Raw genomic sequence first — 25621 nt, 5'->3', positions numbered from 1 at the left:
GTTGTTAGAGGTTGGTGAAAGTTGGTGAATTGTTTATACACTGTCTGTCAAGTCACACGATTTTCAACCCATGCTTTTCTACCAACTTAGAAGTATGGTGGGTAATAGGGTATGTTTCAACACTTTTCAAAACACCTAAACCTTATCACTTGGATTAAAAAGTTACTTTATCAAGAACACTATGAACTTCTTATGAATATATGAAGAACACAAGAACAACCGGTGAATTTTATACTTTCCGAACACAGATTTTTGTTTAAGACTTTCAACCAAAACCAACAGTTTATATGTGTACACTCAAACTAGCATGGTTTTTGGCAAAACTCTTAACAAGCAAACAATATCTACTAATTTTAAGGTTTCTTTTTCCAGAAAATATAAAGTTTTCAAGAACACTTTTTGAGCAAAACACAAACACAAGACAACCAAACCGAACTATGTTTGATTTTAAACAAGGATAAGAGCCACGGCTCTGATACCACTTGTAGGTCCCTAAATCGGAGGATCGATTTTCACCACAAAATCCTTGTTTATAACAAACAAAGTTAAGTGTGCGGAATCCACTTAACTAAGCCAAATCAAACATAGAACAAAGAGAAGACAGTGGTTAACCAAAGAAACACAATCGTTTGATTAACTGGATGAGAATTCACAACTGATACAAACACAGTTTACACAAAGTGACCTTCAGGGTATTCTCTCATCTCTAAGACTAAACTGTGACATACCTGTGCCTTATATAGCAGATGGGCTGAATAACTTGACGAAACTGAAAGTGGGCTGACGAAACAGAAGTAAGCCCAATAATAAGCCCAACAGTCAACGAATCACACTTGATTCGTTGACCACCTTGACGAAACAGAACCAAATGTCACCATCTCTGTTTCGTCGACATGTACTTGACGAAACAGAGTGTTTCGCCAAGGCCTGCAAATAGTTAACTGTTTCTGCAAACCACATGCAGCAGAAACAGAAGGCACAAATACTCATACAAATGACAGATATACCCTCAATATGCAACATGCATAGTTTTACTACCAAATACATAACAAAGAGACAAACACGTCAGACACAAGCGGATAGGAGGATATCCGACTTGGTCGACTGCGAATACAGACTCGATAACTGATAAAGACCATACAAAATACACATAATTACAAGACTAGTAACAGACACACAAAAAAATGCATCAACAATCATCAATATATATTTCAACATTTATGTTGGATCCACAGTTGTTGACCAATCACATACCTACCAAACAAAATGAACAATAAACACGGTTAAAGGTTTTGGACCTCCATCATCTGAAGTAAAATAACCTGATATGAACTCAAACTTCATCATGAAAACAAAATTATAATCTTATAATGTAAAAAAGTATAACATGTAAAAGGTTTTGTGTAACTTCCAGTTGTTATACCAGACTAAAATTAGCAGTTTATATCATATAAGACACTTTGATCAGCTAATATAACTAATTGAGATAATTCAGTATGAATGATAAAACGGTACCTGTTCAATGATGGCAAAATAATGTGAATTGGCCTGCAACAGACATTAAAAAGATAAAATTCAGTAAGGCTAAAAGATCAAGAGAAAGTGCAATGACTTCCTGCATATATATTGACAAAACCATGCTAACATGTTTATCTTTCGGGACTGTAAGATATATGTATCATACATAAACTATACGATCAAAATCATTGATAGAGAAGCAAGTGAGATTTAACTTAATCTTACCTCATCATTCATCACCCAACCACCACCAACTATCTCCAACTGTCCATTCTGCAGCAACCGAACCAAAGCCTCCTTTTTCGCATTCGGAGCATCCCGCCACCACCTCTCCAAATACGACATCTCTTCCCAAATAAACTTCCTCCTTTCATCCTAAACACATCACAACAAACCAATCCATCCAAATAACCATCAAACCAAACACACATTACATAACAACCCACACAAACTTAAACCAAACCAAAACAACAACTCACCTTCAACAGAGTCTCAACAATCGTATCCAAAATATGCTTACTCTGCCGATCATAATACTCCTCAACAGTAAGCTTCCATCCGGGATCATAAAAAGCCCTAAATATGAAGCATAGTTGTGTAGATCTGAAATCAGAGATTTACCTGGTTTTTGAATCGCCAGAGAAGATTAGAAGATGTGGAGGACCCTAGGGTTGAACAACAAAATGAAAAACATACAGATCTACACATATATCAACGATTAACATAAGAGAGATTCAAGATGATTTTAGGTTATTAGATGGAAGGTACCTGAAATCGCAGATCTGGTTTTTGAATCGTCATTTGAATCGCCAGAGAGAAGAGAGAGAAGAGGGAAATGAAATCTGAATTGAGAAGCAGACAAAAGAAGAAGATAAAGAATGGAAAACACTGCAGGGTGGGAAAAAGGGCATGTAGGGGCTCTCTGGTGTTGACACGTGGCCCAAATGACTTTCATTTATTATATATAATAGATTTACAAAATCTAATTAATTAATGATGTGTTATTATGATTTAACCCAAAAAATTAGTAAGTTAATTAATTAAAGTCTAAACAATAAATGATAGGATTTTATTAACTTACATATGATAATTGGATCATTCACGTGTGACATTCTAATTACCTAGGTTAATCACTCCTGTTCGTTCTTTTGGATTTCCAATCTTTACTCGTGCGTTACTTACAAGAAATCGCAACGCAATCAATGTGAGTATACTTGATCCCATTTTTATTTTGTCACTTTTGGGTGCAACATGTATTCTATACAAAAACACACAACGCTTGAAACTTGTTATATGCACACTCTATCCATTTTTAGACATGAAACAATTTGATGCTTGTTAATCTCGTATGCTATGTAAACTTTTTGTGTCTATGTGCTCATTAACCTGGTTAAACTTATTAAACTTCTGAGACTTGTGAGACTTGTTATACTTATTAAACTCCTATGCTATAGGAGTACGCACCGCCCTTGAGTGAGTCTTGGGGTGCTTGCGTTGGAAACTTGGGTTTGACATATAGTGACACTGTTTCAGCATATTAGTAACTTGTATCATCTTATTCATGTTGGATATGAGCGTTAAAACTTTTTATTCTACTTTATGCTATGTATCAAACTTGTATACTCGCCAACATTTTTGTTGATGTTATTTTAATACATGCTGCAGGTTGATAGACAAGATGATGAAGAAGCAAGTTAGGGTGGACTAGAAACTCACCTAGGAAATAAACTATGTTTGAAATTTGAAATATTGTTTTGATCATGTTTGAACAATGTATGACATTTTAGCATTTATGAAATTGAATTTAAATTATATTGTCATCAATAGTGTTATGATGCTTTTGAGCGATTTGTTTGTCTCATCCCGATGTTTCCGCCATCGGTTGGAGTGTGACACCCAAGGTGCAAGCCGTTCAGCTGACCGGTCGTTCGGGTGACTGTCCGTTCGGACAGCAGTCCGATCGGACGGCACCCCGTCCTAGTCATCCTGTTCGTCTTACACTTGGTTGTTTTGGTTGTTTGTCGTTTTATCGAGATGTTTTTGATAACGTGTTAAGCAATAGAAACCTCGTCAATACTTGGTATTCCTGGTCGGACAGGAATCACCCAAATCCGGTCAGTTAACCGTTCAAGACGGTGTTCCAGGTTTAACCCGTAATCGGTAACCCTCGTCGATGGGATCCGGATCTTGGACCAACACAACCACAAGAATGAGTAGGAAGTCGGTACAAGCTCCGATTCTATCGGTTTTGAGTGCATTGAGTGTAAAAGAGTTGTAAGAGGGTTGGAAAACGTTCTCTCAATCTTTTTTACCGTGAATATGTTTAGATCTCTGAAAGATCTTTGTTGTTTATGTGGAAATCGGTTAGATCTAAGTTGTTCTTGGTGGATTGAGGCCATGAAGTTCTTTAAGAACACATGATGACGTCATCCTAGAACACCTTGAATCTTGGTGATTTCACGGTTAGAAGTTAAGATTCAAAAGATAGAATGATGTAGGAATGCATGTAGATCAAGAAAGTACAAAATTTAGGACGAGATCTTACCGGAATTGAGAGAAATCGAGGAAAAGGCGAGGAGCACGAGCTGGTCGGTCAGAGAGTTTCCAAAAGTAGAAAGAATGAAAGTGACATGGGTATTTAAAGAGTTCCAAAAGAGGAAAGGGCTGGCCGATCGGCCAGGCAGCTCGATCGGACAGCCTGTCCGATCGGACGGCAGTCCGGGCGGACGGCTGGTCGATCGGCCGGTTGCATGATCGATCGGTCGACTGGTTCACAGTCCTAAAGCGATTCGTAGCAATAAATATTCGTCGATTGTTGCGATTATAATTAATTACTCCACATAATACAACTAATGTAAAACACAAAATAGACTAACTACAAGTCAAAGAAGTCAAAACAGAGATTGAGCAAGGAGAGACAGATTGCTATTAGCAATCTTTTCTTCCTTTGACTTCATTCTTGACTTTGACTTCGAAACACGGGGTGTTACAGCCTCCCCTAGTGGAAGGAATTTCGTCCCGAAATTAGGCTGAAGCCGTAACAAACAACTGTGGGTACTTCGTCTTCATGTCGCTTTCGAGTTCCCAAGTGAACTCTGCATGTAACCCCCGTCAAAATCGACCCGTTTCAAAATCCGACCCGTTTTAAAAATACGGATCCTAAACTTTAAACCTCGGAAATTTTCGCGAAATAAATAATCGTTGATAGGATATCGTTAATTTAATCCGTTTATAAAAAAATGGTTATTTACTTTTTCTTATTTTATTTAACCTTATAATCTACAAGTTTTATTCTTTTTTTAATAATTCAGTTAGTCTCGTTAGATTTCAAATTAGAATTAAGGTTATGAAAGTAACCTAGTTAGTTAGATTAATATTTTTAGTTTAAATCTAAATTTACAAAGTTACTAAAATAAATATATAAGTTTAAAAAGTATAATAGTAATATTGATTAATTTAAGTTAAAGGTTAATATATTTTAGTTAAACAAATTAACTATGTTAAAGGAACTCAGTTAGCTCAGTTAGTGAAACTGCAGGGGCTAAAGTGAAACTATTAAAACTGAAAAAAAGAATTAAAAACAACAAAAAGGGGCATCCGCTCGGATTCGAACCCTGTCACTCAAACCAAACACACACGCGCTTTAACCGGATGGGCTACCATCATCGCTGTGAATAATCCCAGCTTATTAATTCTTAAGCGAGTTTAGCGGTTTCCATTTTCTTATTGCCGCCAAGGACAGAACGACGACAACCAAACTTTCCTTTTCTTCTTCGCTGAATTGCCGGGATTGACAGCCATCCCGCGTTTCCTTTTTCTTTGTCAATCAAGAACTTGACCATGATCTCGTCCTCATTCTTCGAAGACACCAATCTTACCAATTTCGATTTCGGAAATTTCGGTATTTCTAAAACCCGCGAACGTGTATTTAAGCAAACCTTGGCTGTATCAAAACCTTGCTACAAAACGATCTCTCTCTCTCTCTCAAACTCTCGATTATATCACGTGACCGGAGAATAAATCTTTCACCGGAATAACCGAACACCTCTCGAGCACCCTCTCTGTTTCGCAAAACACCCACCATAAACACATTCTCTAGACCTTGTCGATTCAGAAGGAAGAAACATCCCTGTATAGTCGTCGGAGTAACTTGCAAGTCTCGCCGGATTCGCGAAACGTCGGAGTGAACCAAGCTGCCGGAGTTTTACGACGACGGAATCGATACGTCAACTGTTCGGTATATTCTTTTGATTAAATCGATTCGTTTTTTTTTTGTTATATGAAATTGATCTTTAACAGTTAATAACAAATGCAAACAGACTGAAGTTAGAGTTTAAAAACATTTTTTTCTTTTGATGTTCATGTCACGTTATGTTTTTTTATTATTATTTTTTTATTTTATTTTATTTTACTTTAAATTCCTTTTTCTAAATAAAAGCAACAATTTTATTTCAATCTTTTCTTTTAAAATTCCTTATAATCCATCTCGATAACCACAAATAATTTTCTATATTTCCTTTTCTTTCTCTTTAATAATAAACGCTAAAGTTAATTAAATTACCAAACTATCTTAATTTTATGAATGAGTTAAATTCTAATATTTAATCATTTTTAAAAACTTAAATATGAGGAATATTATCTAACTTAAATATTAGGATTACTGATTTTAATCAATAAATAATAATGAGTTCGTTGCGTATTATTCTAAATATCTAGGTTAAACGCCTTGCTTGTTCTCTTGGATATCCTCAATTTTACTCGTGCGCTTTTACAAGAAATCGCAACGCAACCACTGTGAGTATACTAGATCCTATTTTCGTTATAAACACTTTTGGGTGCAACATGTATTCTATACAAAAACACGCAACGTTTGAATCTTGTTTTTTTTATCACACTCTATCCACATTTAAACATGAAACAATTTGATGTTTGTAAACTCATATGCTATGCAAGTTGAACGTGTTAATTTCAATGCCCTTGAGTCTTGGGGTATTGCGATGTTGAACGATATTTCAACGATATTTGAACGATGTTGAACGATATTGAACGATGTTGAACGATATTGAATGGCAAAGTAGTAACTTGTATCATTGTATTCATGTTGGATATGAGCACGTTAAACATTTTATTCTATTATGCTACATACCAAACTTGTATACTCGCCAACATTTTTGTTGATGTTATTTTAATATATGTTGCAGGTTGTTAGACGAAGTGATCAAGAAAACAAGCTAGGATGAACCTAGAAACTCATCTTATAATAAGCAATGTTTTGAATTATTTTGTTGCAATTTGTCTTATTTGGAAACAATGTATGAATTTCAGCATTTTATGAAATTCGAATTAAACTATATTGTCAAAATAGTGTTATGATGCTTTTGAGCGATTTGTTCGTCTCATCCTGATGTTTCCGCCATCGGTTGGGGTGTGACACTGCGCCTCGCTTGCCTTACCATCGGACTTTCACAATAGGAATGCGCGAGCGTCTGAGCTGCTTGGTTTGGCGATCCATGATTTCGACAGGCTTCTCCACGAAGTGTAGTGTTTCGTTTATTTGTAGGTCAACGAGCGGTACAATTAAATCATGCTCAGCCAGGCACTTTCGGAGGTTTGACACGTGGAAAGTCGGGTGGACGTTACTAAGTTCCTCCGGTAGTTCGAGTCTGTAGGCGACTTTTCCGATCCTTTCCAGAATCTTAAAAGGTCCAACATACCGAGGCGCTAGTTTCCCTTTCTTGCCGAATCTGACCACACCCTTCCAAGGTGATACCTTTAGGAGTATGTAGTCGCCAACATCAAATTCAAGGGGCTTGCGTCGTCTATTGGCGTAACTTTTCTGTCGACTTCGAACTTTCAACAAGTTGTCTCGAATCTGGAGGACTTTGTCAGTCGTTTCTTGCAATAGCTCAGGACCGGTTAATTGCGAGTGACCGATCTCGTGCCAAAGGTGATCGACATCTCCTTCCATATAAAGCCTCGAATGGTGCCATCTGAATGCTGGAATGATAACTGTTGTTATACGAGAATTCGACTAATGGCAGGTATTTGTCCCAATTACCACCGAAATCTATGACACACGAACGGAGCATGTCTTCAAGAGTACGGATCCTTCTCTCAGTCTGACCGTCGGTTTGAGGGTGGAATGCGGTACTCAGATTAAGCGTAGTAGCAAGAGCAGCTTGAAACGTTTCCCACAGTCGCGAGGTAAACCGAGCATCACGGTCAGAGATGATATCGCGAGGCGTCCCATGATTACAAATGATTTCATCGGTGTAGATTCGGGCTAATCGTTCCACCTTGTAGTCTTCTCGTATTGGCAAAAAATGGGCTAATTTAGTTAAACGATCAACAACAACCCAAATGCTGTCGTGACCTGATGACGTGTGCGGAAGCTTTGTTATGAAGTCCATAGTTATACTCTCCCACTTCCACATAAGGATTGGTGGTTGTTCGAGTAAGCCAGAGGGTCTTTGGTGTTCAGCCTTGACCCTTGCACAAGTCAAGCACTTCCCAACGTAGAGAGCAATATCCCTTTTCATGCCCGGCCACCAGTACTTGTAGCGAAGGTCCTGGTACATTTTATCGGCATCGGGATGAATAGAGTACCGAGATTTATGGGCTTTGTCCATCAAGATCTTTCGTAATTCGGTCCGCTTAGGGATCCAAATTCGGTCCAGAAAATGGAAAATCTCATTTGACTTACTCACAAGCTGGGCTCCATCGTGATAGATTCTTTCCTTCTTCAATATGCGTTGATGCGTGCTAGTGTGTATATGTTTTAGGTATATATTTTAAGCCCTTTTTACACTTTTAGCCAAGTTTTAAATTTATAAAACACGATATTTACTAACACTAAACACACATATGGGCAAGTGCACCCATCGTGGACGTAGTATAGCGTTGGTAAGATACCTAGGTCGTCCAAGGACACAAGAGCTTTTAGTACCGGTTTATCCTCAACGTCTAATCAAATCAAAATATTAGAAAAAAGATTTTTAAACTAAGAAAATAAAACTAACTAAATGCTGAAAAATAAAAATAAAAATAAAACAGATAGACAAGATGAATCACTTGGATCCGACTCGTGTGTTAGTATAACCTTTGATTATTTTCGCACTTTTGCACTTGTTTAAGAGATTATCTTAGTTATTGTAGTAGGCCCCTCTTTTGAAGGCGACGTTACCCTCAACCCAGTAGTTTGAGTCAGCAATGATACAATCCTAAAGGGTCGGATTATTGAGAGATAATTAATTAAGTTATTAATGCAAATTATGGCAGGCCCTTCTTTTAGAGGTGACGTTACCCTCGACTAAGTAGTCTGAGTCAGCAGGGATACAGTCCTAAATAGCCGGGTTATAGTATTAATAGTAGTTAACTTATGAGGGGATCAAAGAGTTTGGACCCCCGCCATCCAATACCTTTGGGCATTGAAGGAGGTCCTACTAAATTTGACCCAGGTCCATTGCAGGACCTCTAAACGCTGAACAAGGGCAAGACTCTTACCAAACCGTTCCCTTAACCCCCGACCAGGTAGCCAACATATCTCCATATAGACCGTGGAGATATGAATGGTGAAAATCTTTTATTTTATATAGACAGTAAAATAATGCCAAGACACCACGGACAAACGATAAGGAAGAATCACCTTCAACATAAGAAACTAGTTATTAAAGTCATTAATACAAAACCAATTAAGAAATGCAAAAGATTAAAAATAAAAAGTATTATACTAAAGATTTGTCTTCACCAAGTGATGTAAGAGACTTAGGCAAACATGGCCTTGATTGTCAAGAACTCTTACGATCAATCTTGGATCCCGAGACGACTCACACACTCTATGATGGACAATGGATGATGGTGGTGGATGATGGTGTTGTGATGGTGGTGGGTGGTGGATGAAGTGTGAGAGAGGTGGTGTGCCAAGGGATGAGTTGCAATGGCTCCAAGCACTCCTATTTATAGGCTGAACAGAAGCCTGGGCACGGCCCCGTGTCCGCTGGGCACGGCCCCGTGCCCGTCTGACATTCTCTCCCTTCATTAATTGTAATTCGCAATTACAATAAATGCGCTACAGTACTTTGGCCACACCCCCGTGTTCACTGGGCACAGCCCCGTGGTGGGCAATAGAAGCTTTTACAGGTTTGTCTTTTCTGCTGCTTCTTGGGCACGGCCCCGTGCTCACTGAGCACGGGGCGTGTTCAGTCTCCTGTCTTCTCTGTTTTGCTTGGGAGGATGAGGTCGAGGGGTCGGGCAATCCACTTTTGTTCCTTTTCTAGTATTTATGTTAGATTTTGTTGTCTTTTTGCTTCTTTTGTTAATTTGAGCTCATTTAATCCTGAAAATACAAAAGGAAGACAAAAGTACACTTTTTCCAACATTAGTACTTAAAAAGGGTTAGTTTTATGCCTTATTTGACGTAATTTATATGTTGCATTTTACACACATCAAATATCCCCACACTTGAATCTTTGCTTGTCCTCAAGCAAAACTCTTTAATATGTGGCTTACACTCCCAAATGGAATGGGTGGAAGAGAAGGTTTTGGGCGTCTCCTAGAGTGTCGGGATTTTCCAAGATCGTTTAGGTTTTATTTTTATTTATTTACAATCCTATTCGTTATGATTTATAAAAACTTTTCATAAGATAAATTATTTATTAAGGCATAACATGCCTTTCTAAAATTCCATTTATATACAAGTTCACATACCTCACGGGGGAAATCACTCACACTCGGCCGAAGGTGTATTTAAGTGAATCACTCGAGAGCGGCATGGAACTTATTCCTACCATAGGCTTGCCAAGCAATCAATCCTCTTTCTTTTTAACTTTATATCTTTGTAAATATCAAGAGGACTTTTTGGGTGAAGGGTTAGGCTTGGGCTAAAGGTGGGTAGTTGGGTTAGTTTAGTGGTTAGTAGAAAAAGGGCGAAAAACGTAAAAAGCGTCGGTTTTCGTAAAACCTTTCATTTTTGTGACTTTTTTTATTTTTAATGAAGTATTTATTCAAACAAGCTTTTGTTTGAGAAGCTTTGTTTGTTTATTTCCAACTTCATTGTAAAAAATTTTTATTTTTTTTAATTTTTTTTCATAGTCACACGAAAACCGAGCTTTTACTAAAATAAAAGGTAAAGATAAAAAAAAAAGGGTTTTTTGGTGGGTAAAAAGGGTTTTGGGTTAAGAAATGAAAAGGTTTAGGCTCAAAGGGGTTAACTAGGGGGAATTTTTGGGTAGGTGAAAAGAAAAATAAAAATAATGGTGTTGAAAGAAAAAGGGTTAGTCCTAATGCCTCCATCATTTACTTACTTGGGTTTAAGTTGGTAAGGACCGAGAATGAATTGTCGTGGCAAGTTCTAGAGTCATAAGAACCAAGCGGCTATTCACACAAGAAACGAAAAATGAGCATTTAGGGTAAAGATGTATATTTGTATGCTCAATAAAGGCTCAAAACTCACTTTTGTGGGAATGGGTTTTTTTTGTGATCAAGTATATATAATCAAATTTTAACTAAGCTTGTCATGCCGTTTCATAATTTTCTTATATTGGTTCTTTTTATCACGACGCTATCGGTTGTAAACTTATAAAAATATAACCTTGTTAGACTTAGAATTCCCAACTTAAACTTAGACAAGTAAAAAAAATGAAAAATTTTTGAAAAAAATTTGGGGTGATTAGCGGTTCCAGTAGAGTTTTGTGTAAGGCTTGTTATTAGGACTTGCAAAATTCAAGGTTTTAGCATCCCCCCACACTTAAATTACACATTGTCCTCAATGTGTCCCCAAAAAATAAGTTTTTAGGTTGATTGAATGTGTAAGATGGTGTCAAAAGCAAAATTTTATGTTACTGGCAGTCTGGACACGACCCCGTGGTGACCGGGCACGGCCCCGTGTTCAGGTGCCAGTAACAACAATTAAAGAAAAGAAACAGAAGCCTGGACATGGGGGCGTGTTCAGTGAACACGGCCCGTGTTCAGTTACCTGAACTGGGCATTTGTCTGCAGGAAGTTCAGCACGGGGCCGTGTTGGCTGGGTACGGCCCGTGCTGAGCTTACTGTAATGAAGAGATTGTTGTCGGATGGCCCTGTTTTCGTGCATGGGGTCATGTTTCTCGTTTCCTTGTTATCTTTGACTATCCCAAGTGTGTTTTATTCATTACAACACCATCCAAACCTTAAAAGCATCATTTCATTAAAAACCATAGAGAGATCTTACATAACGTTCCTAGAAAAGTAAAAAAAAAAGAAATAAATGAAAAATCTTAACTAATTAGGTCAGGAGGTAAACAAAGTTATCATAAAGAGTTCTACTTTTTGTTAAGAAAAATTCGGGAATAGTTTCCCGATGTAGTAGGACTCTTGGCCGATGGTTTTCTTCCTAGATGTTGTTAAAGCCATTCTTCTATCTCCCTTGGGAGGAAGAAGGCGGCTTCATTTTCCTCAACATCTTGCGGATGAGGGGGAACAACCACCGGGACTCCTTGTACTATCCCTTGCGGAGGCTCCGGGTGTTTGGCATACCATTCGGCGGGTATGATGACTTCGGGGACCACGTTCCATTCCCTTTGGGTTATTATAGGTACCAAAGGAGGAGAGGCGGGGAGGTTTAACCTCTGGTGCAAGAGGTTTACCTCTCGGAGACATCCCTCCAGTCCCACCGTTATATGGTTGATACGGTCGACCAATGCTTCTTCCACCCCCGTCATTTCATCAATAGCTTCTCTTAGGGCGTAAACATAGTTTACAAGAGAGTCTTCCACCGTTGATGATCTCCTCCCCTGTCGGTTATTTCTTGATGAAGACGTTCCGCTTATTCTGCTCGCCATTTCTGGGAAATAGACCGAAGAGAGCTCAATTTTTACGAAACAGTACCATCGGACATGGCCCCGTGCTCGCTGAGCACGGCCTCGTGTCCACTTGTCTGCAGGTTTTTAGACTAAGGAATCTTGGAGTTTTAAATTATTTTCATGGTTTTTAGCCGAGTTTTAAGCACATATAATTTAAAACAAAGTTACACAACTAATTTTGAGTAAGATTCCTTGGCTAATAACCTTACGAACTTCACACTAAAGGTTTGGAATCATGGAGTTTCCAAGCTTTAATGGAGGAAATGTTTGAAAAACTGAAAGAGAAGGCAATGAATAAAAGTGGAAAAGACAAGATGGTTCTTGGAAACCTTCTTTTAGAACTTACCTAGGATAGTATGAGTGAAGATCCCAGGAATCTCTGTCTTTTGAAGTGGTAAAAAATGAGCAGGAATCAGGCTGCATTTAAAGAAAACGACAGCGCATTGGACACGGCCCCGTGTTGGCTGGACACGGCCCCGTGTGCAGTTAAAATCCCGACACATTTTGTCCGTATTCTGATGAAATCAGCAGAGAATCTTTTAGGTGGGCACGGGGGCGTGCTGACCTGGACACGGCCCCGTGTATGGAAGCTGTCTTATGGAGTTTCTCTATTACCTAAGGAACTCATTCCTATCGGGTGGTTCCTTACTGGTCGGGACAACCCCAAAGTGCCTAAGATACCTTAATTGTCCTAGACTAAGACGAGAACGCAATAGGTTGTCGGTTTGGGTAATTCCTATGTTTATTTTAGGTGGACAAGTCCAACCCTTTTCCGGGCTCTCGTTAAAGAAGGTAGATGCCAAATCGCTCAGGTCTATATATGCACCGAACGAAGTCGATGGGGAGTCCTTCACGACACAATCGGCACAGGGACGACTATCGTCCATGTCTTTGCTAGGTATGAAGGTGGGATTGGAAACAACGAGGTTGTTTTCATGCGACCCCAACATTTCTTCTTGGTTATCGTCTTGGGATGGATCAATGAAATCCTTCCTAAGCTCTTTTAACCAATTAAGAATCAGACTTTCTAATTGAATTAACTCGTCAAGGAACATTTCTCCTAGAATATCTGGTTGGGCGCATTCGAGGGAGAGATAGTGATTATTTTTACTTTCGCCCCTCTTAAGGTTATAGGGAGACGATGGGTCTATATAGTGGGGCTTGTAATTTAGAAAATAACATTCTAATTCTTTATGGTTGCCACCACATAATCGACACCACGTACCATAAGAGTGCCGAAAGTAAAAAGAATTACCATCACTCATGTTTGTGTCAGAAATTACCAACCGCCGGGATCTAACAGTTCTGTTTTCAGTAACTGAATCTTGGGCACGGGGGCGTGTTGAGTGAGCACGGCCCCGTGTTCAGCTTACTGTCTGACTTAAAACAGGATTGCCAGTTCCAATGATTGGGCACGGGGCGTGTTCAGCGGGCACGACCCGTGCTGAGTTCTGCAGATGCTGAAAAACTAAGAAAATCCTAAAAAAATAAAAATAAAAAGAAAATAAAAATGATTAGGCCGTTGATTCCCAACTTTCTTAAAATCCTTGTGTCCCCGGCAATGGCGCCAAAAACTTGATGCGTGCTAGTGTGTATATATGTTTTAGGTATATATTTTAAGCCCTTTTACACTTTTAGCCAAGTTTTAAATTTATAAAACACGATATTTACTAACACTAAACACACATATGGGCAAGTGCACCCATCGTGGACGTAGTATAGCGTTGGTAAGATACCGAGGTCATCCAAGGACACAAGAGCTTTTAGTAGCGGTTTATCCTCAACGTCTAATCAAATCAAAATGTTAGAAAAAATATTTCTAAACTAAGAAAATAAAACTAACTAAATGCTGAAAAATAAAAATAAAAATAAAACAGATAGACAAGATGAATCACTTGGATCCGACTCGTGTGTTAGTATAACCTTTGATTATTTTCGCACTTTTGCACTTGTTTAAGAGATTATCTTAGTTATTGTAGTAGGCCCTCTTTTGAAGGCGACGTTACCCTCAACCCAGTAGTTTGAGTCAGCAAGGATACAATCCTAAAGGGTCGGATTATTGAAAGATAATTAATTATATTATTAATGCAAATTATGGTAGGCCCCGCTTTTGGAGGTGGCGTTACCCTCGACTAAGTAGTCTGAGTCAGCAGAGATACAGTCCTAAATAGCCGGGTTATAGTATTAATAGTAGTTAACTTATGAGGGGATCAAAGAGTTTGGACCCCGCCATCCAATACCTTTGGGCATTGAAGGAGGTCCTACTAAATTTGACCAGGTCCCTTGTAGGACCTCTAAACGCTGAACAAGGGCAAGACTCTTACCAAACCGTTCCCTTAACCCCCGACCAGGTAGCCAACATATCTCCATATAGACCGTGGAGATATGAATGGTGAAAATCTTTTATTTTATATAGACAGTAAAATAATGCCAAGACACCACGGACAAACGATAAGGAAGAATCACCTTCAACATAAGAAACTAGTTATTAAAGTCATTAATACAAAACCAATTAAGAAATGCAAAAGATTAAAAATAAAAAGTATTATACTAAACACTTGTCTTCACCAAGTGATGTAAGAGACTTAGGCAAACATGGCCTTGATTGTCAAGAACTCTTACGATCAATCTTGGATCCCGAGACGACTCACACACTCTATGATGGACAATGGATGATGGTGGTGGATGATGGTGTTGTGATGGTGGTGGGTGGTGGATGAAGTGTGAGAGAGGTGGTGTGCCAAGGGATGAGTTGCAATGGCTCCAAGCACTCCTATTTATAGGCTGAACAGAAGCCTGGGCACGGCCCCGTGTCCGCTGGGCACGGCCCCGTGCCCGTCTGACATTCTCTCTCTTCATTAATTGTAATTCGCAATTACAATAAATGCGCTGCAGTACTTTGGCCACACCCCCGTGTTCACTGGGCACAGCCCCGTGGTGGGCAATAGAAGCTTTTACAGGTTTGTCTTTTCTGCTGCTTCTTGGGCACGGCCCCGTGCTCACTGAGCACGGGGCGTGTTCAGTCTCCTGTCTTCTCTGTTTTGCTTGGGAGGATGCTGTCGAGGGGTCGGGCAATCCACTTTTGTTCCTTTTCTAGTATTTATGTTAGATTTTGCTGTCTTTTTGCTTCTTTTGTTAATTTGAGCTCATTTAATCCTGAAAATACAAAAGGAAGACAAAAGTACACTTTTTCCAACATTAGTACTTAAAAAGGGTTAGTTTTATGCCTTATTTGATGTAATTTATATGTTGCATTTTACACACATCAGCGTTCATTAAAACAGGCATGCTGGGCTTCGCAGATGAGGGTTTCGAGATCGTGTTGGGCTTGGGTATTGTGAATGCTGAGCAAAAAGCTCCTTCTGCTGAGAGCGTCAGCAACGACATTTGCTTTGCCTGGGTGATAATGAATCTCACAGTCGTAATCGTTGAGAAGTTCTACCCATCGGCGTTTACGCATATTAAGTTCTTTCTGATCAAAGATATGTTGTAGACTCCTATGATCGGTGAAGATCGTACACTTGGTACCATATAGGTAGTGTCGCCAAATCTTTAACGCAAAAACAACCGCGCCTAGCTCAAGATCATGGATTGTATAGTTCTTCTTGTGGATTTTGAGCTGACGAGATGCGTAAGCTATAACCTTGTCCCGCTGCATCAGGACAAATCAACGTGAATAAGATGATTGATTTTATTGAATGATAAAAACAAGAGAAAGCAATACAATATATAGGCCAAGGTAACCTAGATAAAATAGGAGATAAAATAGGAAGGGAAAATATTAGACATATTAAACAATTATTCTATCGATATATTCTAATATTCCCCCGCAAGTTCAGGGCGGTTAGCAATCTGCAACTTGGATCTGAGAAACTCAAACTTTTGTGACGCCAAGGGCTTTGTAAAGATATCGGCAATTTGGTCCTCTGTTGAAATGAAGTTGACTTTGAGATGACCCTGTGTGACCTGTTCACGAACAAAATGATAATCAACCTCGATATGTTTAGTACGAGCATGAAACACAGGGTTGGCTGTAAGATATGTTGCACCAAGATTGTCACACCAAAGTGTTGGTGCTTCACTGTTCAACCCGAGCTCACGAAGGAAAGACTTTAGCCAAAGTAATTCTGCAACTGTGTCTGCAATAGCCTTATATTCTGATTCTGTTGAGGAGTGAGAGACGGTTCGCTGTTTGCGAGCAGACCAAGAGATGAGGTTTGAGCCTAAGTAGATGGCCAATCCCCCTGTGGAGCGACAGTCAACTGGACAACCAGCCCAGTCAGAATCGGAGAAGGCCTGCAAATCATGAGTCCAGTGAGAGTCAGCAAAAGCTTGGAGCTGATAACCTGTATCATGACGGAACCAAAGCCCCAAGTGCGACGTGCCCTTCAAATACCGCAAGATCCGTTTAACGGCAAGTCATGATCACATAGTAAGCCATAAATTTCGTGAAACGTAACAGGCGATTTACGACCCATAAGACTTCCTTTGAGACCATTGTACTCGTCTCGTAATCCTGCAAGAGTTAACATAACAAGGTCTTTGTCGGTGACCGGTTCTCGAATATTGGCAAGCGCGTTAGCATATTCTTTTGCGCGGCGTAGGTAATCAATGGGCTTCTCATCACCCTTCATGGTAATACGAAGAAGTTGACTTTTTAACGTGAATTCACGAGATGCCGTGACAGGAGCATAAGCCTGTTCCAAAGATAACCAAACTTCACGGGAAGTTTTGCCCTGAACGTGCTGATAAGACTCTTCAGAAACAGTAGAAATAAGAAGCCTCCGAATATGAGCGTCATTGGAGATCCAAGGAAGATAACTAGGGTTATCTGTGGTTGTCGTGGCAACAGTTACAGTCTTTTCTGGGCAGGGAATAGTTCCATCAACATAACTGAAAAGGTTAGGTGATGTTAAAAAGGACTCGATCATGGAGCGCCAATAGACGTAGTTCGTAGGTTTGAGAGTGAAGGGGAATTTGTGAGAGTTGCGGGTCGTCTTTTCTTGATTGGAGAACATGATAATCGCTGCCATTGAAAAGGAATTGAGTTTGGTTGTGGTCGGAGGTTACGTCGGCAGAAAAGAAGCAGCGGCAGTAGGTTACAACACTTTTAGGGTTGAGAGGAAAAAAAATTGGAGCTGATTTGGCTCTAATACCAAATCAACGTGAATAAGATAATTGATTTTATTGAATGATAAAAAGAAGAGAAAGCAATACAATATATAGGCCAAGGTAACCTAGATAAAACAGGAGATAGAAATAGGAAGGGAAAATATTAAACATATTAAACAATTATTCTATCGATATATTCTAATAGGACACAACCAAGACCAAGGTTGGAAGCATCACAATAGACAATGAAGTCGTCGTTTTTGTCGGGCAATGCGAGAACAGGAGCATTGCAAAGCATGTGCTTGAGGGTTTGGAAAGCAGACTCTTGGTCCGTTCCCAAAACAAAAGACATGTCTTTATACGTAAGAGAAGCGGCACAGCGATCTTTGAGAATCCTTCGATAAATCGTCGATAATAACCCGCTAATCCGAGAAATGAACGGACTTCAGACGGGTTCTTAGGTGTAACCCAACTCTTAACGGCTTCAATCTTCGCAGGATCGACGTTAATACCATGACTATTGACAACGTGACCCAGAAACTGAACCTCCTCTAGCCAGAATTCACACTTGGAGAACTTGGCATATAGTTGATTCCCCTGGAGTAGTTCGAGAACCAAACGTAGATGTTGCGCATGTTCGGCTTTCGATTTGGAATAGATCAAGACATCGTCGATGAATACGATGACGAAACGGTCGAGATAAGGTTTGCACACGCGAATCATCAGATCCATGAAAACCGCGGGTGCATTGGTTAAACCAAAAGGCATAACAACGAACTCATAGTGGCCGTAACGAGTGCGAAAAGCAGTTTTGGGTATATCATCCTCTTTAATGCATAGCTGGTGGTAGCCTGAGCGTAGATCGATCTTCGAGAAACACGTAGCACCTTGTAGCTGATCAAACAAATCGTTGATGCGAGGTAGGGGATAGCGGTTCTTGATGGTTAGCTTATTCAATTCCCGGTAGTCGATGCACATCCTGAACGACCCATCCTTCTTTTTAACGAAAAGGACTGGCGTGCCCCAAGGAGAGGTGCTCGGGCGAATGAAGCCTTTCTCAAGTAATTCCTGAAGCTGATTCGAGAGTTCACGCATTTTGGATGGTGCGAGTCGGTAAGGGGCTTTGTGCAACAGGGTTGGCTCTAGGAATGAGGTCGACACGGAAGTCGATATCATGACTCGGCGGTAGTCCAGGAAGATCGTCAGGGAACACCTGAGGAAATTCATGGACCACAGGAACGTCTTTCACTTCTGTCTTCCTTTTCTTTTCCTTCTCCGCTACTACAATGTTAGCCAAGAAAGCTCTGTATTCCTTGTGGAGATACTTGCTAGCTTGGACACATGACATGAGTTTGAGGCCTTTCGAAGCAGTTTCACCATATACACACAATAAGTCACCATTCGCGAGCGAAAATCGAATCATTTTATTGAAGCACACAACTTCAGCATGGTTTTCGCGAAGAAAGTCCATGCCTACTATGACTTCAAAACTTCCGAGTCGCATCGGGATAAGGTCGATTGGGAAGATGTGATTGTTGAGCTCAAGAGTACAATCACGAAGAACAGAATTAACGGCGACAGTTCTTCCGGTAGCGACTTCAACATCGAATGTTGAGGGGAGATGGGAGCGCTTACGACTAAGGAGCTTCTCGAATTCAAACGACACAAAGCAATTATCGGCTCCAGTATCAAACAAACACGATGCATAAATACCATTCACAAGGAATGTACCATTGACCACGTTGTTGTCAGCCTAGGCTTGGCGCGCATTGATGTTGAACGTTCTGGCGCATGCGGCTTGTTGCTGCTGCTGAGGCTGTTGCTGCTGATGGGGCTGCTTCTGCTGGGGCTCTTGTTTCGCAACCCTGTTCGGGCACATGTTCGCAAAGTGGTTGGGATCACCACATGCGAAGCAGACTCTGGCGTTGATCGCGGGTGCCTGAGCCACTTGATGGCCTTGCGGGGCTGGGAGTAGAGCTTGATGAGTAGTGGCGGGAGCTGCGGTGTTGCGGGGACCAGTACGGCAGTTGGCAGTAAAATGACCGTACATATTGCAGTGGGCACAGAAACGACAGGCAAGACCCACCGGGTGATGATACGAGCATGTCGGGCAAGCAGGGTGGGGGCCTGTGTATGCACGCTTTGCAGGCGGTGCATATGTAACTGGTGCTGGACGGTGGTGAGACTGCTGCTGCGCCGGTATGGCTTGCAGTGGAGCAACAGTGGTAGTGATAACACAGTTCTTGTTGCTGGAGCTGCTGTTGTTGTTCTTCTTCTTGCGGCGTGAGGACTTTGATGATTGAGCAGCGGAGGTTTCGGCGGTTGGTGCGGTGGTAGCTTGATGCAGAGACTTTGAAGCTTTATCCCAAAAACCAGCTTTTACCCGCTTGTCGTTGATTTCAGTGGCAAGCAGATAAGTTTCTTCGATCGTTGCTGTTTTTGCGGCATGAACAAAGTCAGCAACATAGTCGGGTAGAGCTCGGATGTACTTCTTGATTGCCATATCAGACGTCTTCACTTGATCGGGGCAGATGATGCTGAGCTGCTTAAAGCGAGCAGTCAGGGCAGTGTTGTCTCCATCCTTCTGCTTTATGTTCCAAAACTCGTCCTCCAGCTTTTGGCGTTCATGGGGAGGGTCGAATTCATCCATCATGATGGCTTTCAACTCTTCCTAGGTCAGCTCATAAGCTGCATCATTCCAACGTTTGTTTCGTTCAGCCGTCCACCGGTCTAGTGCGCGGGACTGGAAGACGCCGGTTGCGTTAAGGGTACGGAGATTTTCAGGACAACCGCTTTGGTGCAGAGTGACTTCGATGGAATCGAACCATTAAAACATAGCCATTGGGCCATCTTCTCCAATGAATTCCTTTGGACCGCAAGCCTTGAACTGCTTGAAGCTGAAAGCAGTTTTGGTAGCAACTTTAGGAGCGACAGTTCTAGACTCCTCAGACGATTTGCTAACATTCTCGTAAATTTCACTCACGATCTGAGGCACAACCTTGGCCACTTGTTTAGCGAGAATGACAACAAGGCGTTTGTCCCATTGTTCTTGGTGAGTGAATCGTGGATGACGAGGCCCAGATGATGGTCCAGTTGACATTGTCTACAACAGACATCGTCATAAGTCTCAGACACGTCATAATCGAATCTCACCTCACACGTCTAATACTAAAGCTCAGGAACACATTCAATAACATAGCCGCATAGACACATAATCACAGATTCACATAAGTATAGAAGCACATAAGCACGTAGGCCACAGAAGCACAGAACGCATACGCATGTAATCACAGAGGCAGTCAGAATACAAAAACCTATCATTCAAAGTTCGCGAGTGTTCGAATGTAGCGATCGCGTTTAGTATAGCGATCAGTATAGTATAAGCGTGTAGTATAGCGAGCTTCGTACAGTGGTTCCTTATAGTAGCAGCGACTTGTTAACGTTTTGAGATAGATAAGCAATGCGAGTCGTGCGTGTCGATCGAAGTGATAGCAAAATCGGATAATTCTCCAAAATTTTAAACACATAAACAGGTAAATACACATAAAATTGACGAATTATCAGAGTCAGTAGTTGCGGGTTCAGAATCGAAACACACAAAAATCGAGAAATGGATTGCCTGCGGCTAGTTAGACATTGACTAACCAAAGCGATTCGACTATTCTCAAGGACTTGTCGTACACATTTTGACTTTTAGGATCGTGTCTCTGCCTCGATTCTTGGGCGTTTGGCACGCATTCCTTTGGTCATTTAGTGACTTCAGGTCGTTGGAGTCCGTCGAGACTTTGGTGAGAGTTTTGGAAAACTAAATAAAAAGTCAGAACAAGTCGTCAAGGTTAGGGTTTCACCCCTGGCTTAACAACTTCATTCCTATTTTAGTAAAATAGAGACGAAATTTTGCGCTAAAGTATGGATTTCACTCCTAGTTCAACGCGAATTCTCGCGACTGCCATCTGCGAATTAACAGGAGTAGGCAAACTTCTCTCTTCTTGTGTTCCCCCAAAACAGCCGTCAAAAACCTCCCCACACTTGAAACCTACACTGTCCTCAATGTGGCAAGAAACTACGACTCAAAACTAAAAGAAAAATAAGAATCTACAAAAAAACTGGAACCTTCGTTTAAAGAAGCAGGATCCTCGTGAATGTTTCATAGCAGCCATATAGCATTTCCTTCATGACCGCGTTCAACAAAGACTCGGGTTGATAAGCTCTATCCATGTTCCAAAGAATTCACATGTACAAAGGCAAACAAGACACCTAAGCGTAATACCGAACTAAACAAAAAAATAAATCGTATAAAATAAAATAGAAAGAAAAATATATTTTTTTTAGAAAACAAGAAAAATGTAAAACCCGTTCAGGATCTTTCAATGATATCAATCTTAATCTTGTGAAGGTGCGGAAAAAAATCACAAGTAGATTTAAGAACAAACAATAATAAAGAACAATGATATGAATCAGAAACAAACCAAAGATCTTTGCATTCAAAGTTAAACTAAGACTGATACAAGGATCTTCACAAAACAGTTCCCTTGATCTCTTTTGAGTCGCAACCTTCTAGCATCAACAACCTCAACCATAAGGTTGAGGTTTGTTTAAATACAAAACACCTAGACCGAACCCTAGGCCCATTGCGACATACTATTCACTAACCCAAACCATATAAATCGGCCCATTACATGTAAACTGATAAAAGACACAAACAACCCTTAAACTATGTAAACCTACATGTATAAACCTTCAGGTTCCAACAATCTCCCCCTAGGTTTATGCATGCAGGTTCTTGATGCTTCAACTATCACCATCACCACCCAAACGATCCTTCAGTCCACCAAATCCTTTCTTACTAATATGAAGAACGGAAGCAACAGCTGCAGTCCATCCTTTAGCAATTTCCTCGTATTTTTCAGTAGCTCTAATCTGATTCTGAGCTAACACCTGCAGATCTTCATGATCAACATTCAACAAGTCAACTTGATCCACCAAGCGAAAATTCACATTATCATCACACACAATCACTGCCTGCCCTAATCGTTCATCATATGCCCAGAAATGCAATGTCTTCAGAGCACCCTTTGGAATCTTCTTCACCAACGGAATCACCTTCTCTTTATCTGTAGCAGGCCAGCGAACTGCCTTCATTCGCTTGTTCGTATATGGATCTCGAACACCTTTGAGTGGCTTAACAAGGGATTCAGCAGTATGCATAGAAGGAAATCCACGAGCAACCTCCCTTTTTTAACCTCTCGCAGAACAAATGACCACGACCACCAGGCTTGTCATCCACATACGGTGCATTCACCAAGTTTGTTAAATCAATCTTTGTAAATGTCTGAAATTGAGCTGGCCTTCTGTACCATTCAACAGGACCAACCTTTTGCTTGATCCACCATCTTTTACGATCATGATCAAATCCCCAGCTAACAACTCCAGATCTGTTTCCAACTGTGTCATAAAGGGTTTCACCAACATCCATCAAGTGATGTGTTGCCTGAGAATCATCATCATCAGGATTAAGATTTTTGTTCTTCAGTATCACAAACTCCCTTTTCTTCTTAATTCTCTCAGCCTTTTCCTTCTCTGCAGCAGGATCAACAACCCTTTCAAAATATTTCTCCATTGCAGAACGATGCTCAGCATCATCTTTATCAAAGGCTTCTTTTCTTCTCTGTATATCAGTTGGATCAGAAAACTCATTCCCAAACTTCCTTTCCAATTTTCCTCGCAAATCATAAACCATGTTGAACAGCAAACTGACATCTCCTTGAAGCTGCTCAATTTGTCTATCCTTTAGCACTATAGTATCTTCAAGTCGAATAATCTTGGCTTCTTTATGAATCAAATCTTGCTCAACCACAATTAGCCTTTTCTTCATCTCTCTCATGCTAACAAACTCATCATCATCACTTGAGTCATCACCAAACAACATTCTCACTGGTTCTTCAGGCCTCTTGCCACTAGAACTGCTAGGCATATCACAAGCAACATTAGATGGACCAGCCGATTCAGAGACACCAAGTGACATAACATCAACAGACTCAGTGACAACACTTGTAACTTGAACATCAACAGGGGTGGCATCCATATCCATTCTTTGAGTACCAGCATCAGACTCAAAGATATCTGCAGTGACGGTGGTGATATCAGTGATATCCTTCTCAATATCAAAATTATAAAGACCTTCATCATCTTCATCAGTAATCACGGGTTGATCTTTGCCTTTTTCAATGTACATTCCGAGCCGTGGATCCCTCCTTTTTCGCTTCAAGGGTAGGGAATCAGGATCCTTAGGGTTTTCACTAGACTCTTCATTTGAAACCGAAAGATCAGAAGGAGGATTTCCCATCTTTTCAGTTATAGACTTCAATAACAGAGCCAAACTATCAGCAGAAATCACAGGTGGAGCAGTTGTAACGGCAGCAGTAACTTCAGCTTCAGGTGGAAGCTCTTCATCTTCATCAGAATCCCACATAATTTCAACACCTTCATCAGAATCGATTGTCACAAACTCAGTATCAGGCTCATCTTCAACACCTCTCTGAACAACATGCTCTTCGGCAACAATAGCATTAGCAGGCCCAACATTTTCTTGAACAGGTTGAGCTATAACAGGATCAGCAACAATATCTTCAGTCTCTGCGAATTGACCAAACTTCTCCAACGGAATCAGTCCTTCAAACTTCTTTTCAGTACCCTTCTTTGAAGTAAGAGCACCAAAACAAGCAGGACCCATCGGCTTCAACTCCAAAGTGTTTCCAGATCTCACCAACTCAGGATAACGTGCATTGAAAATCATTTGCAGAAACCTTGGATACATGAGAAATTTGTCCTTCCTGACCCCTAGCACATTTCTTTTCATGGCTTCCAAAACATATTTCGAATAGTTGAACGATTCATTAGTTATCACACAAACCAGAGCAGCAGCCTGTGTACTGTTCAGCTGATCAGTACCCCCTCTGTTCTCAGATATGCACAAGAGAAACATGTGCAACAGAAGCCTCCAATAAGGATGCACAAACTTCTTAACCAAAGGTGGATATCTTCCTTCATAACTCAGTCTAGGCAGGATAGCCTCAACTGTACCAGCTGGAACCTCTATTGAATCTGATTCTTGATCATTGAACTGTAACACTTCTCGAATTATCTGTTCTGACACAGTAACCGTCATTTTCTGAACTTCAGAGACAATAACTCCTTTCCCTTCAACTACCTCGATTTTCGCGTTCTTCCAGAACTCTTGAATAAGGCTTTCATAGATGACTGGATTATCTCGTAATGTGTGAACTATGCGGCAACTGTTGAGGCCCTTCATTAATGAAGTATACAATCTCCTATGCTTCTCTGGAGGAGGTGCTAAATATCCAGCCTGATTGTGCGTTGCAATGAACTTCAAATCCATGATCTGCACAAAACGGAAATGTATTACAAACATTTACACTCATATTTTCCAAGAAATTAAATTTCAAAGTCAACAACTCAGAATTTTTCAAATATTGACTCGAAACCAGATACTGTTGACTCGAAACCATGAGTCGCAACAAAAATTCATGAGTCGCAACCAAGAATCACAACCGAGATCTCGAGTCGAGACCCTGAGTCGAGATCTGAAGGTCTCGAGTCACAATCACGAGGTTGCGACTCGCAATCAGCTGGTCTCGAGTCCTTATGCTTTGTCTGAGTCGAGACCATAAAAACACTTTGTCGTCCAAAATATTTGGATCAAATCCCCATAACATCATCAAAATAATTTGAAGACCAAAATATATTCAAATTAGGGTTCTTCAACATCTTCAAATCTTCATCAAAGTTTCATCAAATCTTCATAATACCTGCAGAACTTCAAAACAATCATCAACAAACCTTTAAATATCTATGAGTCGAGACCGGAAACACCAATAGATGACTCGAAACCGGAGATTTCAGTCGAAATCGAGTCGGAATCACGAAGAAACGGATTCTTGGCCGGAACTTTGAGAGAGATTCTTGAATGTCTCGAGTGAGAAATGAGGTCTCGACTCGAGACCTTGAATTTATACTCAAACCCAACTAAATGGGCTTGGGCCGAGACACTGTTTTGTGCTGATAAGTATGCAGACACTGTTTGGGCTGATATAACATGGATTTCCTTTGAAAAATTTATAATAATTCCAATT

General features: G+C 40.4%; 1 protein-coding gene across 1 annotated transcript; it reads right to left on the bottom strand.

Moving 5' to 3' along the window:
• Positions 1-1188: 1188 nt before the first annotated feature.
• On the bottom strand, positions 1189-2473 carry LOC118491438 (alpha-mannosidase 2-like). Its single transcript, XM_035989230.1, has 6 exons — positions 2287-2473; positions 2140-2183; positions 1998-2039; positions 1744-1893; positions 1516-1548; positions 1189-1254 (listed from the first exon to the last, which is right to left on the bottom strand). Exons 1-6 carry the CDS (start codon positions 2471-2473, stop codon positions 1219-1221), a joined length of 492 nt encoding a protein of 163 aa, XP_035845123.1. The 3' UTR covers positions 1189-1218.
• Positions 2474-25621: the final 23148 nt, after the last annotated feature.

Source organism: Helianthus annuus, chromosome 4 (assembly GCF_002127325.2).
Source record: "Helianthus annuus cultivar XRQ/B chromosome 4, HanXRQr2.0-SUNRISE, whole genome shotgun sequence".
Classification (NCBI taxonomy): domain Eukaryota; kingdom Viridiplantae; phylum Streptophyta; class Magnoliopsida; order Asterales; family Asteraceae; genus Helianthus; species Helianthus annuus.
Note: the sequence above shows the minus strand (reverse complement) of the source record. Positions and strands in the feature narration are given on the sequence as shown.